Here is a 24,048-nt window from a genome sequence, read left to right on the forward strand (position 1 = left end):
GTACCAGGGGGGAGTTTTTTTTTTTGCTAAAATTTCCTAGTGTAAAAAACCAAAACCTTAAAACAGCCATTCCTAAATTATGGTAGAGAGACCAGCATAGGGAAAGTGCTTGCTGACGTGTGGAGAGCAGTCTGGTTACCTGGTGCAGGCTCCTCTCCTAGTTTCCAGCTGGTACATTGTATTATAAACAGCTAAACCATTTAATAATTTATTGCTTTTCTATATAAGCAATTGCAGTAGTTGCCACAGGACTGTGAAACAATTGTGAATGGAAGAGTGGGCCTGTGTAATGGCCAATGGGAGAACACTATAAGACCACTTTTGTTAAGATGGGAGGTCTACACTGAGAAATATGAGAACCTTTCCCTGCACCTGATGCTTACACGGTGGTGAAAAGTACTTAACTGACATGCACACAAAATGCAATGCCACTAGAGGTCCCCTAGACCTAGCCTTATTTATTAAGTTGAGCCACATTTCAGAAATGACCCTTGAGCTATTTGGATAATTAGGGTTGATCTGTTCTGTGTACATAAAGTGACCAGGTAGCAAGTGTGAAAAATTGGGATTTTTTTTTTTTAAACGGGTGGGTGGGTATAGCTGTGTATTTAAGACAAAACCCTTAATTCATGAGGGTCCCAATATCAGGCCATCTGGTCCCCATGTGTGTACATAAAGGGAACCTTTCTTTGCTACTTCCTAGTTAAACTTTTCTAAACCTTTGGTATTGCAGCTTTACAGTTTCTCATGTAGTCTATGTTCCTCCAAACCTATCCAGATGAGCAGTTTGAGTCACTACACACACACACAAAAAGGAGGAGGGGGGAAGATAAAGGGAAGCGTATTGTTAATGTATTCTCATCGATTTCTGTGTTCTTATCCACAAATATTGTAGCACTTAAAACAAAAACAAGAAGTGGCAGCAGGTCAGCAAGGCATGAATGTGCAGAAGTTTCTGTTAAACAGGTTTCAGTTTCAAGTGGTACATTTATAAACATGAATGAGAGGAGAAAAGTTTAACAAGTGTAACTGTCACCTCAAATATGTCCTTTTAGCAGAGCAAATGGTTCACCAGGATAGTAACTGATTAGCCATACCTGTTCCCGTCCACATCAGGGTTGACTTGCATCCGGAGCCATGGGGTTTAGGGGAAACTGGTCATGCTGCTGCTGGTACAATAACTAGAGTCTGGGAACTTTCAACATCTCTGTGTTCACATAACATTTAAGAGGGTAAATGGAGAGAGTAAACTCGAGATTAAGTTCTGAGTGTGCAAGGGCCAGATGATCATCTCTGTAAGGAAAGAAAGAAAGCAGCACAAGACCTGGCTTGAGGAAACAAGGACATATTGCTTCTATCAGTGTCTTGGGAGTTGGAGTGGACAGCACACTGTCAGCCATATGGGGGTAGCGATATTGATGCCCAGATGCCACATATTGTTGTTCAAACTGTCCCTGATTGCCAGGGCTACTCTATCATAATTCCACTGGCTGCATCCAAACATACTGCAAGTTCCTGTTTCTTCCTTCATTTGTCTTTAAAAACTTGTGAGGGGTGCAAGTGAGTAATGCATAAACTGACAATTAAAGTTTCTTCAGCACTCTGCCATATGAACATGCCATAGAACATCTGCTTCCCAACTCCACTCCTGCCAGCAAGCCATTCCGTTATTTTGCACAAAGTGCTTTGTTTCAGAGGACTCCAGTTAAGCTTGTTTTCCCTCCCCACTGCTCTATTTTCAGGCAACTTTTGCTCCCCTTCATGCAATAAAGGGGAGATCTGGCTTGGAGTATGATGGGAGATTAACATTATAAAGCAAAATGGTGAAGACAAGGACTTCAACTATTTTCAAAGATCCAGACAGAAAATGAAAGGCAGCAAAATTAATTTATAACGAAACTGACTTTTATATAAATTATAAACCCATCCAGTTTAAAGCAGATCGCTTGTGGTTGTGTCACTTAATTCCATAGAAGGCTGAAGCATACATAACTTCCACAGTCATAAATTACAACAAATAATCAGGAAGAGAAAGTTCAGATAAGGCTGCAGATATAACCAAAAAACCCTTTTATATTAATGAAGGTTAAAATAAATCATGATTTAACATATTGATTGCAAAATATAAATGCAATTTTTGAACAGTTAAAACTGCTAAAAAGATACAAAAACAATGGGCAATACAGGTAGGCATTGTACATTTTTCTTTATGCAGAGAAAGGTAGATGGAGAACTCTTCACCTTTATCCACATCAGACAAATGATTTAAAGCAAATAAATCAGTTGAGGAGGAAATCTGTAGAAGGATCTTGGCTCATGATCCCAGTAGTATAAAAGCAATAATTTTCAGTCTGTAAACAGTAGTCTTGGTAGCTTTTCTAAAGACATGGTTCATTTAACCACAAAAAGGATAACAGCAGCAATGGGTTATACCCTGGATTTCCTATCAAATCCCAGTGAAGGTGTATGTGCTGGAGGGGGAAAATGCTCTTTACTTTAGTAAGAAATATATATTTAACTGTACACAATTTATAGGGATTGAGAAAAGATTCCCAAAGGCTCAGTAATTAGTTAGCCATTTCTGCATACCCATCTAGCTGCCTCTTTTATAGAGAAACCCTGGAGTTTTAAGAGCTGGAATCAGATTTTCATGCAACGGAATTAGTATAGAAACATCTACTGTGTAACAAAAGAATCACAGTTTGACATTAGGCTTAGGGTCAATTGGGTGGCTGCAAGTGGAAGTGGGAAAACAGCTGTACACTGGGAAAAACTGAACATTCCTCCTGAACTGGTATTGAGAAAGGTTTAAATGCTAGTGCAGACTGAACACAAGCATGTTCAATGCCATTTCTGAAAGCGTGACTGATGCTTGGTTCCACCCACTCTCAGAACTCAAGCCAGCTGTTTAAAATTAACACAGCCAGATGTATAACCCACTGGTTTCAATCTTGCTCAAAGGGAACTGATGCTAAAAAACATGTTTAGTAAGTTCTGCTTTCTAGCGTACACAAGGCTTTAAGGCTTGTAGTCTCAACTTACTTCACTAAGATTTTCTACTGTTCAGCTCCGCTGGTAGTAGCAATCATGGATGGGAGCTCCAGCATAGACTACTGCACTGTCTGGTCTTATTCAGAGCTGTCTGCAACATGGTACTTAAAAGTGTCAGTGTTTGCCTGGAGCCCTGTAGACACTAGTGAGTCCTACTGGTGATGGCAAGGTGTGAATATTTTAGCCAAAAAGCCTAGTGCAGACTTCACCTCAGTGCCACTGTAGTCACTGTGCAATCTTAGTGATGGGACTGTTTCACTTCAAATGATCAACTTCAGTCATGAGTCTTGTTTTAATGTAAATAGCACACTTGTCTTTCCAAAAGTATTTTCATACAAACGTATAAGATAGTTTGCTCAGGAAAGGTGTTTCACTATCAAACAGAGTTAATACATTTTGGTATTGTTTTCTCCTGGCCCAAAGCACTTACCAGACACTGCAACTACATCATAAGCACATCCATCACAATTCAAACAACTTGTAGGAAGTCCTTTTTCTCTTTTAGGAAGGGGCAAAGTAAAACTAAATCCAGCAAGAGCAGCAACTTGAAATTTTACACAGGGCTTTTAAAAAAATACTCTCGTCAACATTCTAGCATTTCTAACAAAATGTATTCAGAAGAGATGACAACACTAGGATTGTCAGCGCTCTTAAAACTTTAAATATAGATTTCAGATTATACTTGCTTTTCTTTAATCAGAAGATAAGAAATCTGTAAAAGTCTCAAGTGTCCCTCACATCCTAGGTGCAACATGTTCATATTTGTGCCTATTTGTTTTATAGTGTGTATTACTCTTTAAATTAAAATAGCAGAAATGCAGATTTTATGGTATCAGATGATGTAATTACATTTCTCTAACAGAATGACTAATGTGTCTATACTTGGATAATCATAAAAGATCAGTTACAAAAGGAAACAGTTACAAACAAGAGTAATTCTCAGCCTCATACCACTGGAAGCAAAAATTACTTCTGCCAACTTACAGCCATAGAAAGTTGATAGGACTCGATTCCATTACAAATTATTTAAGTACTTAGTCTTAAAGTTTCAACCTCCTTTTAAAATCATGAGGATTTACTGTTTTACATGAAACTGACATGAGATCAGAGTCAGTGGTGTCAGACTTCACTGCAGATATTATGTATATTGCCTCTAGCTTTTTGCTGAAACACTGATCAGGCTTGTAATTTTTTGAACCACCTTTCCATTAGAAACAATCTGTATGTAAACTAACACCACCCACTTCCTCCAACAATTGTTGGGGTTCAGTCTTAGAGGAAACTGCATCGGTACTAAGCATGACTTACTCTGACCGTCTGCAGTTAATGATGAGCATCACTGGAAGGCAGTACATGCCTACATAAAAGATGTGCTCCCAATATAAAGTCATCTCTCCTTGCTGGACCCACATGATATCAAGTCTTTTTTTCCAGCAGGGCCACATGGCTTGTCAATAGAATAGACAGCTCCAGAACTAACCTGCTTCAGTGGAGGAGGCCACACAATATGCTCTAAGGTTGAATGTGGGCATCTACAATTTCTGCTTTTCTAAGGCAAGGACCATATAAAACCTATAAACACTGTACGGTGATGAAAATACAACTCCTTTGAGATATATGCTTTATACTGGATTTCTATTGCTGCTTCTAAGGATTATCTCCAGTTGTCTCTGGAGACGAATTTTTTCCTGTTGCAATATACTTATGAACATGTATAAAAAGTGGTCAAACCCTGATGGAGGGTCCCTGCTTCTGGTTTATGTACAATAATTTAATCAGCTGAATATATCTTTAATATCTAAAAAAAATATTTATGATTAAAGTCCTTCATGCATTTATGAGGAAGTTCTGGATTAAAGTGATGGTATGTTGGATGTTGCTTCTGCCTGGGATTATGGTGTCACTTTGTTGTGAAGTCTTTATGCCTGGGGTGCATTTCTTAAATCTTTAGTTTTTTTATGGTATCGAGTCTCTTTTTCAGCAGCTCCCCAATTTCCTGAATTGAGTGCTGGTAACTGTTCTGGACCTTTCCTTGCACAGTCTTTGTAAACTTTTTTTCTTCCTGCAAATCAAGAAAACGGAGTCATTCATCCTGCAGGCTAAAAACCATTTTGTATTTTAAATTCCTCTGTAAAATTCCTCACACCCTCTCTTTGCAAATATTGAAATGGAGAAAAAAGTTCAGTTTGAAGTCTCAATACATCGTAAGGGGGTTGTAGTAATAGTTTGAATTAACTACAAAGATAGGAAAGCTCGTCAATCCAGAATAAAAGCCCCACAAGCAGTACCTTTAAAATGTAAGTTAATGTTAATTTTACCTATGACAGGATTATTAGCACATCAACATTTCTTGACACTTGCAGGAAACATCCTTGTATAATGAATTTAATGCCAAAAGATGGCTTCCCTTAAACCCAAGTCAGTTACAAGACAGACATTCTGATCCAGAAATAATTTATTAAAGCAGGAAGCCTCGTAAATACAAAACAAATGGCTGAAATCAAAATTTCGTAAGACTAAAGCTACATCTCCAAAATACTCCACTGGTGGTGGCATGTAGGGTATGTGTAGCTACATGCTGCAGTGAAAAGCAAGCTGTGTCCATGCTGCAATTGTAGCTCCACATGTCAGGGAGAGACTCCAGCACTGGGAAAAGGCTTCAGCAGCTCCACGCCGCCGGAGCCTTTCACTGAAGCGAGGAAAGTCTGGCAGGAGAGAAATCTTCCTCCCAGAGTCTTTTCTCCCTGCGGGGAAAGGCTCCAACAATGAAGAGCTGCCTGAGACTCTCTCTACTGCCCCCCTACTACCGCAGTCTTTTCCTGTGGGGGGGGGGAAGGCTCCAGTTGCAGGAAGGCAGTGGGATAATACACTGCAAAAAAATAGCAGTGTAGATGCGAAGGCCAAGCAGAGAGCCGTGTAGGCTCATACATACCCACACCCTTCGGGAGTGTCTTTACTTGCCTAAGCTCTTCCTCACCAGCTACACTGCTATTTATACCCATGCCAGGAGGGACTATGCACGTATGCACCCCATACGCTGCCGAAAGAAGCGTGTAATGTAGACGTACCATTAGTGTCTACTATTCTAGACACCCTCACAACCCCTATTTTCCAAGTTCTTCAAACATGCATGAGTTAAATGGCGGAGAGCAGTTTTGTCTTCTCAGAGCTTCTTTAATTCCCACCTACGAACAACATTCCTTGGCATTATTTCCCAAGGTAAAATATGAGATGGACATTGACTTTCCTGTGCCGAGTACAATGATATTTGTGCATATTTAAAGGGTTGATGCTACATCTCAGCTAGGGCATCACTAGTTATGTTCCATAAAGAGCAAATTCTTGTCTGATTCAGCTGACACAAACCTCAATGACCTTTTAAAAAGCACCAGCAATTGCGTGCATTCACAATTCTCTGCCGTGCATGCGTGTGCGCGCACCCCCCCCCCCACCTCTCTGAAACTCTGGCCCCAAGTATTGTTATACAGCTTATACACACTGTTTGACACTCTCCCAGTAAAGTATAAATAACAAATAGCATAGCAAACATAGTATGCAGGTAGGAAAACCCCATAAAACTCCCAGCCAATGCATTCTCCAGGGTACCATAAAAATCAGTGCATGTGAAACTTATGTTTTCTTTAGGCCCCTGCATTTCTGATTTCCAAATTCCCTCAATGCTTGGCAGAACATAAAGGAAATGTGTAGAATTTGCTGACTGAATGAGTTAGCAGAAAATTTACTTGTGCCACTCCTAGATCATTAAAGAACCAGAAAAACAATAAGGTTTGAAGTGCTAAGGCAATTCTAGAAAACATTTCAAAGAAAATTTAAAGGGATAATACAATTTGAAGCCTAGTCAATTAAGAAAAAATAAATCTAAGGAGTTTCATTCGCTCCCTACCAGGTTTTGTAAATGTAGTGACATTTTCATATTTAAGATATTAAATTTCACACAGCAACATAGAGAAGACCAACAGAAATGGGGGAAATTGTACACAAACTGCAATCAAATGCATAAAGTCAACAATGAAAAATACAATTTATTTTTCTAATCTTTCAGTTACAAGACAGACCAAAGATGACTAAAGCAGCACTTGAACGCAAACCCAGAAGTGTGATTTTTAAGTGGCATGATGTATCTTTTAAACAAACCCCGTAGTTACACTCCAGGGAAGCTTGTCTTCACATTAGTCAGTAGAGCTCCTAGAAGGATGTAAAGTTATGGCGGGATAGACAAGCTGATAAGAGTTTGTCTGAAAGCAACAGCCGCACAGATCTGATTCTGTAACCGTGCTATGTGCCTATTTTCCAGAGTCAATGAGAGTTTTGGGGCTACAGACACTGCTCATTCAGTGTTTTGAGCAGCTTCTCAGCATTGTTCCTCAGAGTTGGGTTTTTCTCTTCAGTCCCACTGGAAACATGTCTACATCAGCTCATACAATTCTTATAATTAAAAATGGTAACAGCCCCCAGCTATTTTAGGTGAGGAAAGCATAATTTCCCAACAGAGAGCAATTCTTACACTCATTCCTATTTGGCAATAGCACAAAGTCATGGTTCTCAAAAACCACACCTCACTTGAATTATGCTACGACTTGCAACTTGTTGCCAACTTTCATAACCTAAGATGAGGCAAGAACACCAATCTACTTTTGAGTCTTGCACTTTAGAGAAGACTCTCAGAACACATTTAAAGATAAAGAAATGGCTAGTTCTGTCCTTTATTTGCTAAATCAGATCTGTACATCTGAACTTGATCCTCCACCACTCAACACCAATGATATTTTGAGGTGCTGAAGAGAGGCAGGCCATTATTTAATTGAAAGACAGATTCAAGAAGTGGACAGTGAGTACATCCTGAATGTGCTTATTTCCTGGTGTCATAATATTTTGGTCCTTCAGGGCATCTTCTCCCTCATTTAATCAGAGCAGCATTCATGGCTTCAAAGAGATTTCTTCACTGGGAATAATTTTCATATACATCTTAACACATATTGTGCCTGACGTGTTTTGCACCTATAGATTCCTGTCCTCGATGCCCTCTAAACAGCTAAGAGTTAGAAGGGACAGCTATTTTCTTTCATATGGATTCAGTAATTTCCCTGGCAACTTTTATTAGTCAGAAATAATTGAACCACAAGGATTTTCTGTCACAACTGTGCTGGCCTTTATTATTTGATGTTGTCATGTCTTTCTAGACTGAAAATAAGAACATCCATTTTCATGGCAACAAATTAATGTCACTCACGGCATTTTGTTGTCCACATACTCAACTCACTTTAAAAAAAAAAAAATAAAGATACATAGGTTTACAATTCTAAGGTTCCAGTAGCATTTTTTAAATTAATGAATTTGTGGAAATAAGCAAGAAATGATCAGTTTAGGGAAAGTTACTATGCTGGACTCCACATGGTAGGAACTTTATAACTAGAACTCTACCACTCTGGGTCAGTTTCAACCAATTGTGACCCTATTCTTTTTAGCTAATAGCAAACAACTGCGTCAATCATATCAGTGGTTATAAAGCTTTTTCAATAGGTAACATTTAAAGAAAAAGGTGAAGTTAGCCAAGAGATATTCTCTAGGTTTATTTTTTTGTTTTTAAAATAAATCACATAAAATAAGGTACAGTTTCTTACCTGTGAAAGTAAAGTGTCATCTATGGACAGTTCTTCAAGTTTAAGTGCAGTCAGAATTATTTCGAGCCCTTTGATATGATCTATAACATTGGAAGTTAATGTCTGTAGCTCAGTAACATAATCCAAAAAACTGGTAAATACAGGAGGCTATGGAAACAGTAAGAAGTGATATTAAAACACATTTTTACACCCATTTAAAATATTTTTGTATATGACACTCAAGTCACTATTTTAAAATAAAATGATTCATTTGTGTCCAAACCCACAAATGTGCTAGTCAAATATAGCTTAAAAAGTAGGGCTGGCTGGGTGGCAAGCATTTCCGTTGTGTGAAAAACTGAGCACTTAGAATTTGTTTTTATTCTGCTATGTAATGAAACGGACTCTATAAGCCCAGTAGTTAAGGCATGTACCTGGGAGACTCAGGTTTGGGCCTTGAACTTAGGTCTCCCACGTCCTAGATGCATGCCCTAACCACCAAGCCATAGAGCCAGTCAGCAGCTCAATCACTCCTGTTGGAGCTGTTCCACTTGGTATAAATAAACAAACAGTAATTTGGCCAGAGAGAGTCTGACTTTATTGCCCAATAGTTAAGGCATGCACCTGGGATGTGGGAAGCCAGGTTCAAATCCTTGCTCAGCCCGATTCCAGCCTGGATCTAAGAAACCTTCTTGATGAAAGTTTCATCGAAATAGATACGTTTCCATGACAAGTTTCAGTTTAGACCAACTGGCATTTTCCAACGGAAAAAAAAATTCATTGAAAAATTCCCAACTAGCACTATTCAAAATGACATTTCATTTAGTAGTTAATGTTTGTAAAAAAACAAAACAAAACCCCCTTTGAAGATGAAAAATGTTATGTAACTTGATAGTATCCTCATTTTAGAAGCCTTTATCTTGAGAAACCCTTTTTTTGTGGGAACAGTTTGGAAACCACACCAACCTTGGACTTAGGATGGTTATATACAAAATAGAAATCATACTAACTCTATCCAACAGGCTAATGCAGATACTCAGCAGTGTTGGTTATGGTATATTCCATAATGTTGCATTTTCCCATTAATTTTCAAAAGCACATAAGCGACTTAGAAGTCCCACTTTCAAAAGTGGCTTAGGAGAGCCCCTTAATGGATGCTAAGCTCTTAGCCACTTTTGAAAGTAGGACTTCGGTGCTTTTGAAAATTGCACCCACTCTCTTCAGGGATCAGAGTAACAGCCGTGTTAGTCTGTATTCGCAAAAAGAAAAGGAGTACTTGTGGCACCTTAGAGACTAACCAATTTATTTGAGCATGAGCTTTCGTGAGCTACAGCTCACTTCATCGGATGCATACCGTGGAAACTGCAGAAGACATTATATACACACAGAGACCATGAAACAATACCTCCTCCCACCCCACTGTCCTGCTGGTAATAGCTTATCTAAAGTGATCATCAAGTTGGGCCATTTCCAGCGCAAATCCAGGTTTTCTCACCCTCCGCCCTCCCCTCACACAAACTCACTCTCCTGCTGGTAACAGCCCATCCAAAGTGACCACTCTCTTCACAATGTGTATGATAATCAAGGTGGGCCATTTCCTGCACAAATCCAGGTTCTCTCACTCCCTCACCCCCCTCCAAAAACCACACACACAAACTCACTCTCCTGCTGGTAATAGCTTATCCAAAGTGACCACTCTCCCTAGCAGGAGAGTGAGTTTGTTTGTGTGTGGTTTTTGGAGGGGGGTGAGGGAGTGAGAGAACCTGGATTTGTGCAGGAAATGGCCCACCTTGATTATCATACACATTGTGAAGAGAGTGGTCACTTTGGATGGGCTGTTACCAGCAGGAGAGTGAGTTTGTGTGTGGGGGGGGGGGCGGAAAGCGAGAAAACCTGGATTTGCGCTGGAAACGGCCCAACTTGATGATCACTTTAGATAAGCTATTACCAGCAGGACAGTGGGGTGGGAGGAGGTATTGTTTCATGGTCTCTGTGTGTATATAATGTCTTCTGCAGTTTCCACGGTATGCATCCGATGAAGTGAGCTGTAGCTCATGAAAGCTCATGCTCAAATAAATTGGTTAGTCTCTAAGGTGCCACAAGTACTCCTTTTCTCTTCAGGGAAGCATCATAAGATTAGAACTCATGTCTCCATTGAGTTAGTTGCCTACCATAACTACACTGGTTTCTTTTTTTTTCTTTTTCTTTTTCTGTAAGCTTGATTTGAAGGGTCGCAGGACACTATCACAGTAACTTGACACCCACAGGGTGATGGACATTGTCTGAAAGGAAGAAAAACAGATGTACAAGTATGGTACAAACAGAATTAATACTACTGGAGCCATTTTTAAGTTCAAAATTGTGTCCTTTATTACAGACTTAAAATACAGTAACTGGGATATGAAGGGAATGGAGATATGGCGGCTTCCATAGTTGTACATAAAAAACCTGGGATCTGTGCACTTCATTTATTATGCTAAAGTCCTGAGCAGAGTCAATTCTAAAATATTTTACCATTATCTTCATCTGCATCTCATTTTCCAAAAATTACACCAGGCCCCTTCAAGAAACAAAACTTTAGGAATCTCAACATGCTCCTGTTTTAATTCCAAGTCTGGAAGTCGGGTTTTATTTTTGCATTATCATCATCATCATCATCATCATGATTATTTGTTTAAAGCTCAATGTGAAAAGGCAGGGTTCAGGGAGCCACATGGGAGAACTCAGAAGGGAGCAGGATACAGATTTCATCTTGCAATTTGGATGGTTGTAAAAGAGAACAATTAAATTAGAACAGCAGGAATTTCCAAAGCAACCAAGAACTGCAGTAAATGAAAAATGCTTACCTCAACAAAGAAGACTAAGTTTTCTAAAATGTTAGGATGAGTTTTCAAGATGCCATCTCTGACTTCCATCAAGTCACCTTTACATTTATTGAACAAATCTGGAAAAAGGAAGACAATTCTTATGTTCAGAATAAGGATCAACAAAGATGCTTACATATCTTTATGTGGTACACATCTTATACTACATGAAGCTACAAAAAGACCTATTTCAAACTAGTGTATGACAGGATACAGTTAACCAAAGACTACTTCTAGAGTGGATACAGTTTTAAAATAATTTCTGAATGAATCTGTAATGCAAAGCCTTTGTCAAAAACTTGGTATAGGATTTTTTTCTATTGTCTTGTGCATTTGTAATTACGTGCACCTTTCACATCAGTACAGCCAGAAATGGAACAGAAAGTCAGATAACCCAACATTTACCAGCAAACAGGTTCACCTGCAGGTTTTTAATAATAAACTGGTTTAAATCAAAACCCAGGCGGTCTGCTTACAAGAAGAAAGATAGCTACAGGTGGAGATGAGGGAGAATATAAGGAAGGTTAAGAACAGTAAAAGGCCAGTTTTACATGACTATCCTTTTCTGACTGATTCAGAATCTCTTACTGCATTTTCACAACATTCTCACTAACGTCAGTGAGAGAAATCCAGCTCTCTTCCCCTTACTGATATTCTGGTGGCTTGGTGTTCTTCCTTTTATCATGCAGGCAGTTCTCTTTACAGAGAGAAGTTTACCTTTAAGCTTGCTAAGTGCTTTTACTCAGTTAGAGGATTAGTTTAAACCTTGTGTGTGGGATTTTAGTGCTTCTGAAGGGTGCTGGACTGACAGACCCAGGGAACACAGCTCCCTATTATGCACAAATCTGATCCAGCAGAGGCAGTACCAACTTCCCAACCGCATCTCACCAGAATGCCTTAACCTTGACCTGAAGGGAAGGTTCATTCACTCCTTGCTCCCTCTGCTAGGGCTGTCAACAAGGTTGCCAGTTAGTGCCATGATGGTTTGTGTGATATACAGACCTATATGCTGGGAACTGGACTCAGTTCAAACCCATTTCACATAATACCAGGCAGCAATCATACGTTGGTAACTTTTGGCCATTACAAATTGACAAATTTCTTTAAAATCATTTCAGGGCTTTCTCTTCCCCTTTACACAAATGTTAGATTATAACCACACACACACACACACACAAGTGCCAGAGCATTTGGTTTGCTGCTGTATAGGGTGTTGGGTAGTATAACAAAAACATTCTGTGCTTAAAAATGGAATCTAGATCTGTAATGACTGACTTTTTGCTTCAAAATTACCTTAATGTCTGGAACGAGGAAAGAATATTTCTAAACAGCAGATAAATCATTTGGATTATTCTTATATCACCACAAACCAGCAAAGTAGAATTCCAGCGTGTGACTGGTATAAAGCCATGGTTCTATTTTTTTTTTGGGAGTGGGGGACGGCAGTGAAACAATAGGACATAATAGCTTTCTCAGCCTCCAGCGATTTAAGGATATTATCAAAGGAGCCTAAGTGAGTCCCAGCATTTTTAAATCACTGTTTGCCTTGGCTATAAATGTTTATTCCCAAACTATTACTTACCTGTTAATTGTTCTAGTAAAGATTTAAAACAATTCCCTATCCTCTCTTGGATTTCTGTTGAATCTTCTGAAAGAAAAAAAGGTTACAAATAAATATTTTCTAAATAATGGTTTTTCTGCTTCAAAAATACAAAACAATTTTTTTTTAAAAACCCACAAAAATATGCACTGTATGGATGCTTCAAGTGTGAATGACTGGTACATTAATATCATTGTAAGATAATTCAGGAAGACTTCAAATCAAGCACATAAGACTAAATAAAGCTGTGATTTTCTTCATAACATAAAGTGTCATTCAAAAAATCTACACATAATTGATCAATTTGTTTCCGACTCATTAATATACTTTATTAACTAAATGCAAAGCCATTTTGAAGCTGTACAGATACCTCCACCCCATGCGACACCCAACACAAATTGGTTTAACCTCCCCACAACCCAAACACTTACCTAAGCCATTGGTATCTAGTTCATAAATATCACTAACAAGATAAAACAAGCTACTCTGGCACTGACAGCTGCCATTACTGAAGAAGCCAGCCATTCGGGTAGGAGGAGGGCCAAGGACGGGATACTAGGCAACAAGCAAAGAAAAAGAAAGATGTTGCAGCTTTTCCTTAAACAGAAAACAGTGTTTTTCTTTGGCACATCTCAGATTTCAAAAGCTACAAACTCAGGGTCAGTTAAGTGAGTTTTGCAGCCTGCAGAACGTTACAAGATGCACTGAGTTTCTGTGCTTGCATTCATGGTCATTAAAGATTCTGGGATCACTTTTTCTTAGCGGGTACCTGAATTTTCTGCTCAAGAAATCGCTTCCCTGAATCCACTGCCACTTCCAGTTGTTGAAGCAGAGACCGTATCGTATCAATTTTGGATGAGACACCATTCTCAGAAGTCTTTTCAGAGTTCTTTGGGTGAACAGTATGACTAAGAGTTGGGAGTCCGCTTACTAGCCTTAAAGTTAAAGATCGGATTTGCAGCCAGATGGTTTCTTCCTCCAATGACAGTTTCCTATGCTCCTCAGAAATGTCCCTAGGGAAAGACACCATGGGTTTTTAGACAAATGTTTTATATTTATAACAGTAGCAAGCTTCCATGAATGTCCTTTATCCTATTCTGGTGCAAAGCTTTGGAATCACATGTGGAGAGGTGGGAATGACTGGAAATTCAGGGAGTGGTATTAATGTGAATAAGATAGATGAGAGCATTGTTAGACATTGTAAATGGTGCTCTTGTTAAATGTGCCCAGTTAGCCAGCCTAGAAAATATTTAAGTGACACTTGGAATTTATCTGGAAATGATTTTCTCTCTAAAACATTTCTGAAATACTGACCCCTGCAGTTCTGGGCTTTGTACTCACCTGTCTTTTGGATCCCAATTAAATAAGACCGTTAGGTCTCTGTTGTCATGCAAATCTTTCCATAGAATATCATCTTCCTCTGGACTCAGACTCATGGACTTTATACTTTCTTCTAAACTGGTTGATCTAGCACATAAATATTAGTATCGTTAAACCAAATGTTTAATAGTTGAGGTGAAAGCCCAACCCACTGATATAGTCTATATTCTCTACAGAGCACATAACTGTTAGCTACCATATACAAAAGTCAAATCTATCTACTAGTGTTAAAGAGATAATGCTGGTAGGGACAGCAAACTAGCAACTCACATGGACTAATTGGAGCTTGTACTGAAGGTAGTAAATGTTATTGGAGGGATTAGAAGTATTGGATAAAGTTTTTAGGATAATAAATGAGTCCTTGTTGTACTTCAATAGTACATTCCAGCAGAGCACCTCAAACATTAAACCTCCCAACATCCCTCTGAGGTACCCTAGTAGTACAACACATTTTACAGATGGGGAAACTAAGGACTTGTCAACACTTATAATGCTACAGCAGAAGTATAGTGCAACCCACCTCCCCAAGAAGCGGTAGCTAGGTTAATGGAAGAATTCTTCTGTCCACCTAGCCCTGCCTATGCAGGGACTTAGATTGTCTTAACTATGCTGCTCAAGGGTGTAGATTTTCCACACACCTGAGTGGTGCAGTTAAACCAGCCTAATTTTCTAGTGTAGACCAGGCCTAAGGCTTACAAGGAAAGCAACTCTGATGACCTGTAACAGGTAGACAAGAAGCACCCATTCAGGAAAGGCTGCCCTTCCCATGCAGAATCCCTGACTGGTTTACTGTTTGAGTTACTGTACTTTTGTCTCTGCCATACTTACATATTTGCTTCAAGTAAGAGGTCTAACAACATCCGTTCAGTGCGGACTTGTGCAAAGTGAAGTGAGGCATTCAGCCGGTTCCTAAAAGCAATGAATTCTGGGATCTTCTCAAATGCACCATACTTGTAGGCTTGAATAATATATTCTGAGGTCTGGGAAGGAACACACATCATCTCTGTATTAGTTGCCATGATACAGTAAAAACAACTCGAGTCTTAACAGGGTTACAGCCAAATCAAATTTGTGACTGCCATGAATCTGAAGGTGTAGAGTCTAGCAAGCACTTATCACCTGGGAGAAATGTGCAGTTCTGCTTGCCCAAGCTTCCCAGACACAGACAGCGGTGTAAGCTTTGCTGCTTTCCTTTAGCAAAAGCAGCCTGTACCCTGGGATAGTGTGTCTAGCAAGCTATCAATTTCTTTATTAAATAAATGAGCCAACACTAAGAAACCTCGAGTTGGTGCCACCCCTAAAACTGAAAGACAACTTTTTTTTGAATTGTGGAAGCTTCCTCTTTTCTTCAGATCTTGTTATGCACGCTATAAAAAGTGGGGGCATCTCGAACAAAATACAACCATTTCATTGAGAAAATCCATTATAATGAAAATAAATCTACCCCAGATTTTCCTGCAACTGATTTGGGCATGTGCCATTGTGTGTTACTTTCACATAGGTTTAAAAAATTACTCATGCTACACTTTTGCTTCTCATTTTTATTAGGTTTTGAATACAGCATCACAGGATAACACCATGCGGTGTGTACACATTACATCTCAATACAATCTAAATCCCAAAGGAAACATCAGAATTCAAGCATTAGTTTGCCTCCCCTCTTCAATGAAATGCAACAGTAAAAGCTCTAAACCAAGATTTTGGGCCCATCCAAGCGTTACCCATGACGAGATCTATATGAGTAGGGAGCCCAAAACGAGCATTTATTTTGATGTAAGTATCAAAATATAAAGACATAGGAAGCAATTCATGCACCAAGACAAGATCGATACTTTACCAGAATTACTCTATCAATGAGACATTCTGGAAAATCAGAATGAAAACCACAAATGAAAGATTATGGGATGAACTCACACCTGACATACACCAGATCAAGTCACCAGTGTGTGTCTATAATACATTATACCAACTGATTCAACCTGGTCTGAAGAGCTTGAGAGACTAGAACCTTGTACTTAACACAGCCAAATGTCACCGTATGTTTGCCAAAAACAGGGAATGTCCGTTTAGCCAGTTCTCTCCCTGTCTTTTTACCAGGCAATTTGGTTATTTGCATAATATGAAAAATATGCCAATATTCAACAACATACCCTCTGATAAACAGCCTTGCAGAATTCATTTCAGGCTGCGGGACTGCGCCATGGGCGCTAATTCAACTGCATCGACGCGGCTTTTAAATCCCCATGGAACACCTCGGTGCTCTGTTTGCCTGCAGTATCTGGAGAAATTAAAGACGGACGGACACAAGAAAATTAAAGAGATTACTTGTGATTCTGCAGATTTAAAGAAGGACTCTCTTGAAAGGGATGAAGTTGCCTTTTTAGTTTTGGTCAAGTACAGTAATACTGCCTCTTTTCCTCCTGTCTGCCCTTTGTGGTCTCTCTCAGAACAGGAATATTCAAGACTGTTGAATAGTGCACCCTACAGGATTCCTTAATGTTGGTCACCTTGCTAGGGGTTTAATTCATCTTACCATGGGGCATACATTCAGCAAGGAAGCTGAAAAATGCATCAGTTTAAGATGATCAGTACTGTTCACTAAAAACAAATGCACTTTTATGTGAGATCACTCAATTTAAACCCAAAATGTATTGTTTCAGGCAAAGTCCCATGAACAAAACTCTACAGGGCATGTTCAATGTGTTTTGTATTTGGACAGTATGGTGGAAACATGTTCTGGTGAAATTTCAAGCCTTTTAAACAAGAATCTAAAAAGCAAGGAACAAGCATCAGGCAGCATCTTAACCCAACTAAAAAGGTAACTTTTAGAGAATAGTCCTCCTTTAACATTGCAGTTAGATGTTGCTGTGGAACTAGAAGGGGATCCGGGAAGCTGACGTCAGAACTGTTAGTAGGATGAAGAGACAGCCCCCTAACTGAACAGCAGGAGGGAATGAAAACTGCAGGCAGATTTTGAACTAATGACAGTTGAGGCGTGACCTCTGTTAGAAGCCCTATTTTTCCATTGTTGACATAACATCATCCTATTCAAACAGAACTCTGGAAATGAACCTCTCTCTCTTGCAATTTGCAAAACAGACAGGATTTAAAGATCAATACTACAGGCAAGCTGGTAATGCTCACAATAGTGTAGTTTCCATTAAACATACCTAAGCTGGTGACTACTGGAAATTGTTCAGGTCAGACGATAGAGTAAATCAATGCATGTCTTTCGGAAATCAAGGACACTACTAGTCAGCCGCCTTTAATGACTTTTCTGAAATGCTGCATCCATGAGAAGAAAAATGACAGGTGTAGGTCTTCAAAACTGTGTCTTCAGACTAATCGTAGGAAGATGGGGATCGTCCAAATGCATCTTTTTCCCACTTTGATTCCAATTCTTTGAGATGAGACAGTAAACCAATACACTAATCCAGATAAGAAGTATTCTACAAAATATTCTGAAAACTGAACTGACACACCAGATTCTGAAGAGCGTGCCTCCTGCCTAGAGTGTCCCAATACCACATGGAATGTGGTTCAATAGATCTTTATGTGGATATGTCCCCTGAGCTACTGAAAAGGGCAACACGGTCTTCTCCATCCCAAGCATTTTTATAATTCATACTAACCAGAATAACCTTATCCTAAATTGGTGCCCAGAGGCAGTAATGCAGCCTGATGTTAGTTGAATCTGAGCTGTTTTCCCAATCAATATGATTTCTTGCTGCTTTACAGTCTTTAGTACGCTCAGTTAAGAGAATTATGTCCATTAGGTGTTTTCTCCAAATCTTTATTTTTATTCCTTGGCATGTTGCTGTCAAACTTATCATCAATGAAAGTCACTTTGTCCTGATTTGCAGTCTCTTCCACTGAATTACTTGGAAACAGATCAAACATGACTTAACAAAAGCAAGTCAGTTCTCAATGAAACAAAAAGAAAAGCCACTACGTTGATAAATCCAAGACTCTGCTATCAAAAAAATTCATGTTTCCATCCAGAATTTTGTTTCAGTATAATGAGAGTGCACCCATCGCACACAGTCCCAACGATCTTGACAAATAAGTTCAGCAGAGTAAAACAAAAAAACAGGCAAGTAAAGATAACGTAAGAGAAAGCTAAGATGTCATCTATCCAGCATGTCTGCCGCACAAGTGAGGTTCTCTGCCCCATTGTCACAAGATCGTTTTCATATCAGTTGCAGCCACATTTTGCAAATAAGATCACCACCTCGATTTCCACCCTTAGAAGACAGTTAAAGCATTACAGAAACCTTACACATTGAAAGAACTTCGCTATTGACAGACCAAGGAGATTCGTCTATGCAATGACTGCATTGTATGTATCATACACACATTTCTACACAGTACAGATAACCCTTACATTTTTATTTGATGTTAGAAGGACAAAGTGAGTTTTAAACCATCCACTGACAACCAAGAATTCCTAAATTCAGACAATGACTCAAAGTGTGGAAATGTCAGTCTTTCTGGACCTCAGTTTCCTCACATCAGTAAAATGGGGATAATTCTTTATTACCTACCTCTCAGGGATGTTGTGATGATCAGCATTGGTAAAGCATTACCATGTAAGGGCTAGGTATTAAAATTCATTCTGTGGTACAAAATGTACCTCCTGAATTCATCGTAGGGAGCAACACTGTATATACAATCATGTAACAACTGTTACAGATTAGAAGCGAGGTGGGCAAACTACGGCCCGCGGGCCACATCCAGCCTGCGGGACCCTCCTGCCCGGCCCCTGAGCTCCTGGCCCGGGAGGCTCGCCCCCGGCCCCTCCCCCGCAGCCTCAGCTCACTGTGCTGCCGGTGCAATGCTCTGGGCGGCCGGGCAGCGCAGTTGCAGAGTCGCGGCCTGACCCGGTGCTCTGGGTGGCGCGGCCGTAGCGCCACCAGCCACCAGTGCTCCAGGCAGCGTGGAAAGGGGGCAGGGAGGGTTGGATAGAGGGCAGGGGAGTTCCGGGTGGTGGTCAGGGGGCGGGAGTGTCGATAGGGATCTGGGGGGGCAGGAAACAGGGGGGTTGAACGGGGGCAGGGATCCCGGGGGGGCAGTCAGGAAGGAGTGGGGGTTGGATGGGGCGGCAGTCAGGGGTGAGGGGTCTGGGGGTGGTCAGGGGACAGAGGGTGGTTGATTGGGTAGGAGTCCCCGGGGGGGGTGGGGGGAAGGGGGGGAGGGGAGGCGCGTCAGGGGGCGAGAAGCAGGGGGGTCAGATAGGAGGCAGGGGCTGGGCCACACCTGGCTGTTTGGGGAGACACAGCCTCCCCTAACCGGCCCTCCATACAATTTTGGAAACCCGATGTGGCCCTCAGGCCAAAAAGTTTGCCTGCCCCTGCATAAGAGCAATTTCTTCTATTCCTAATTGCCTAATAAATACTCACCCCAAAACCAAAGAAATGAGCCTAAATATCGGTACTTCTATATCTAGCTATGTTTAAACAAACAAAAAAACCCCTGACAATGCAATTGTGGAACACTGATATTTTTCCCACAGCTACACCAAGATTCTTCCAGGAAATGTATTTCACAAATAAGAGTGCCATGACACTAACATTTAAAAAGTGTTAACAGTCACAAACAAGCAACTAAATTTCTCTGTAGGCCCAACCATGTGCATGTGCGTTTTAAGAAGTATCAAATGCTCTTCAGGGAGTTCAGCTGCTCTTTCATCAGCCCCACTCCAAAGAACCCCATTATAGTTGAGAGACTCATCTTTAAATCAGGAAGACTTTCCTGAAAGTCACACCACTTTTCACTCTGCTGGCCTGATGGTGGCAGTTGAAATAAGTTTCCATTAGCACTGCAGAATCCCAAATCCTGATCTTTATTCACTGTTTCAAAGTATTGCAGCTAATTTTTAGTTCTGTTCTGCTTTATTGAAGCCAGTTTTCAATAAAGTCAGTTTAATTTTTCCTCTCTTCATACCCTCACCCTATTCCCTAAGTATTTACTGCACTATTATGACAACCTACACTACTGAGACTAACCATACATCAATTATCCTGCTCCAGTCTACTGCGAGGCGTCAGGACCACTTGTTCATGCCACCAGGATCTTTATGTTATCAACCTGTGCTGCCATGTGACTTTCCAAAATGCTAAATATGAATTTATGCCATCGTGGCCATGTTATATTTTAGTTATAGGAATAGAGAAATCACTATTCTTTAGTGATTACATCTAAAATGGCCATAGCAGTACTTTTGAAATATAGTTATAATATATTGGCTTTTAGAAAATGAAAGAATGCAGAATTCCAGCAAGCAATGAAGTTTTGTGGTGCAATTACAAACCGTTCTAAACAAAAAGCTGAGACAAACCTTTACTATAGCCACAACAAGCTGCGATGTTATAGATCCATTTTTTCTATTGTGATCCACCCACAGCAAATCCTTCATAAATCTTTCTATGGGACACGTGTTCTTTTTGAATTATCTTGGACACAACTGCTTTGTTAGGAGGAGTCATGAGAGAAATGAGTGTCACTTACATCTTTCTGGTTGGAGTGGAAAAACCTGAGTGCAAAATTGCAGGATTGGGATGCAGCAGCATATTGACCCAGGGCCTCTGCATAGCGTGTCAGAAGGTAACTGAAATACAACACAGTCATTTGAATTATACACCGTCACACAATGCCCTGAGAAGATGCATTTCACTATGGGTCACATTGACCAGGAAATCACAGCACACCTTCTATCTTCATATACAATTCTCAAGGGAGTTACAAGGTAATGGGAATTTGTCAATGTTCATCTCTCTCTCTTTTTTTTTAATGTAAAGGTTCCTCTTTATTATTATTATTAAATTCTAATTTTGCCTAACCATGATCTGCAGGACACAGAGCTCCTCCTATCTGATCCAAGGGGCAAAAGCATTTTTAAGTTGATATCCACAAAAAAAAGCTTCAGGACCCTTCCATGCACTTGTGATCTGTGGGCAAGTCTACATTTAAAATGCACGGGCACAGCTGCACTGCTTTAATGAAGATGCTCCAAGCTCGTCAGCTTAGTTATTCCACCTCCCTGAGAGGCAGTAGCTATGTTGGTGGGAGAACCTCTCTTGCTGACATAGCGCTGTCTACACGTGTGTGCGTGTTAAGTCGGTATAATGTCGTCGCTCGGGGGTGTGAATTTTTTTGAGCAATGTAGTTATACCAAGATAGGTCTGTAATGTAGACCAGACCTGTGTTTTACCACAGCACAGTCTTGAGATTGCATGACCAGCACTTTATGCCAGAGCTAAGCTTTGCCTCCATACCAGGCATACAAATTCAAAAGGCATTTTCAAAGAAGGAAATCAATAAGTAGGTCCCCTTCATTCAGATGTACCAAGATTTAAAAGTAACCAATATAAAACCACATAAGAAACATATGGCAGAACTAGACATGGACTGAGGGACACTATGGTGGAGCTGAAAAAGATTAGAGGTCTGTGTTTTACATGTAATACTAACTCACATTTACAGAAGCACCATTAATTCCACATGCTATTTTGATAAAGCCTCACAGAAACATGTCTCCCTCAGGAGCTGAAGGCAGCACCCAAGTGGCAAAGCATCCTGCAAAACCATAGGGACAATAGGTGAAATCTGATCCGAGGGTGCCAGGCTAAATCCCCCACTTTATTAAAAACTCCATGGGATCTTCACTGTCCACCAAAAGACACGATCTTGGTTTTTAAGATCTCATCTAACAGACCTCTCTTCCCCTCTCCAGCGTGAACTGCATGGTACTCATTTTATCCGTTTCATAAGGTGGAAGGCCTGAGCTGACCCTACCAGCCTGGAGTGATCCTTTTAATAACATATTACTGGTTTGTAATTCTAAAGGAAACGGAAAATAGAACATTTTAAAATGTTGAGGCTGGTTAGCGGAGAGCCAGTGTGACCAGTTATTCTGAGTATATACTACCCACCCGATGGTGTCGTGCTGTATGTGCTTAGCATCAAGGCTGGAATAAAGCTCCACAACAGGTTCAAATGCACCAAGCATGCAGTAAATTCGAATGAGCAGCAATTTGAACTGAGCGTTAGAAGGACTGTGGGTTAATCCTTCTTCTAATAAAGTCAAGGACTGCCACACGGCCATCTCTTCACCTGGTGATGAGGAGACAAACATTAGCTGTGAACAGGGTATTTAATAGAGAGCAGGTTTGAAACTGGCACAGTTACACTGGGTTGAAAAACCTCTTTCATTGTTCCTCAAACACATTTCCCATGCTGCCTGAACGTTACTCTCCTCACTTAAAGCTACTTTGAATGATACAAACGTCTAAATAAATTGTATTACGCTTGGCACCAAAACAAGGCATGTAGCTTGGCACCAAAATAAGGCATTTTTAACAAATTAAAAATACATTATTACAATTCAATCTGGATGCAACAGGCACTTGCTAGAAGGAACTAGTTCCAGGCGCCTGGGTTTTCCACTGGGAACACTCTGCTACCATCCACCACAGAGCGCAGACTCCACACTCCAGCAGTGTATGACAGTGAGAGAATGACCCTCTGGTAAATGACTCCTGGACCATTTAGACTGTAACCACATGAGAAGATTAAGGGTGCCTTTAAGTACCAGGGGGAGGGGGGTTAACTAGGTACACCCTGCCCCCAACAGAGCTAGGAATTTTGGGGCATTTTTGTGGCTCCACCTGCCATCCTCCCTGGAGAACCTTGTGTGGTGGAGCCCTCCATGATATTTCCCAGGGTGAAGGACCAAGCCTTCTCCAGAAAGGAGAGGCAGTAGCAGTCACACCACCAAGGGGTAGGAGGAGCTTCCTAACCCTCAACCACTATGGAGCCAGGACTTTAGGGAGATTTCCATGGCCATGGTCCCTCAATCAATAATACCAAAGGGTGAAGTCTTTACAGCTGCTGGAGCCCAGCAATGCCAGCAGTCTGATGTCAGAAGGGACTTTTGAATTTCTCTTAAGTGAAGAGGAGGTTCTGCAGAGGAAGAGGGTAGATTTTCTGCAGAGGAATGCAGAGAGAGGCTGGTCTGAGGAAGGATGGGGGGAGTCCTAAGTAAGGAGGCAGAGTTCCAAGGATTTTACTGGGACTTAAAAATTGAAATTCTTTAAAAATGTCAGGTTTCAAACGAGGTTTGGGTAAGGAAACACCAGCTCAGAAGAGGATAGTTTAAACAGCCGGGGATAGTTTATGCAGAAAAAATCCCAAACCCACAGAACTAACAAGCCACATGCTGACCATTCAGTCACCCCCACCCCCCCACACACACTCAGCCCTTCACTTGTAACATTGTATCCTTGCCCCCAAACTTTGTTTTTTGTCTTTAGCTTGTAAGCTCTTTGGGGCAGGGACTGTATCTTCCTATAGATCAGAACAGTGCTGAGCTAATGTAATACAAATAATCAATAGTAATAGTTAGATACACATCTCTGTTATAGCCTTAAATAACTAACGTCTAAGTTAAGCAATTCAAGCACTGTTTGTAAAAGAAGTGAGTTAAGCCTCAAGGAGATGGACCCTGGCTACGCTCGGAAACAACAAACTAACG

General features: G+C 40.5%; 1 protein-coding gene and 1 long non-coding RNA gene across 3 annotated transcripts in view; one reads left to right on the forward strand and one right to left on the reverse strand.

The window, feature by feature from the left end:
* LOC144275764 (uncharacterized) overlaps positions 1-24,048 on the forward strand; it is a 42,489-nt gene that overhangs the window by 8,193 nt on the left and 10,248 nt on the right. The gene's annotated exons all lie outside the window — the stretch shown is intronic.
* The window catches only part of NAA25 (N-alpha-acetyltransferase 25, NatB auxiliary subunit), a 48,492-nt gene continuing 26,312 nt past the window's right edge, over positions 1,869-24,048 (reverse strand). The window contains exons 14-24 of the mRNA XM_077835286.1: positions 22,448-22,628; positions 21,024-21,123; positions 15,345-15,496; positions 14,478-14,603; positions 13,906-14,149; positions 13,568-13,691; positions 13,119-13,184; positions 11,519-11,616; positions 10,844-10,954; positions 8,694-8,840; positions 1,869-5,113 (exon numbers count right to left, since the gene is read on the reverse strand). Coding sequence (XP_077691412.1) covers positions 4,991-5,113; positions 8,694-8,840; positions 10,844-10,954; positions 11,519-11,616; positions 13,119-13,184; positions 13,568-13,691; positions 13,906-14,149; positions 14,478-14,603; positions 15,345-15,496; positions 21,024-21,123; positions 22,448-22,628 — 1,472 coding nt within the window. The 3' untranslated portion in view covers positions 1,869-4,990. The remainder of the gene's footprint in view (positions 5,114-8,693; positions 8,841-10,843; positions 10,955-11,518; positions 11,617-13,118; positions 13,185-13,567; positions 13,692-13,905; positions 14,150-14,477; positions 14,604-15,344; positions 15,497-21,023; positions 21,124-22,447; positions 22,629-24,048) is intronic.

This window comes from Eretmochelys imbricata, chromosome 15, assembly GCF_965152235.1.
Source record: "Eretmochelys imbricata isolate rEreImb1 chromosome 15, rEreImb1.hap1, whole genome shotgun sequence".
NCBI lineage: Eukaryota > Metazoa > Chordata > Testudines > Cheloniidae > Eretmochelys > Eretmochelys imbricata.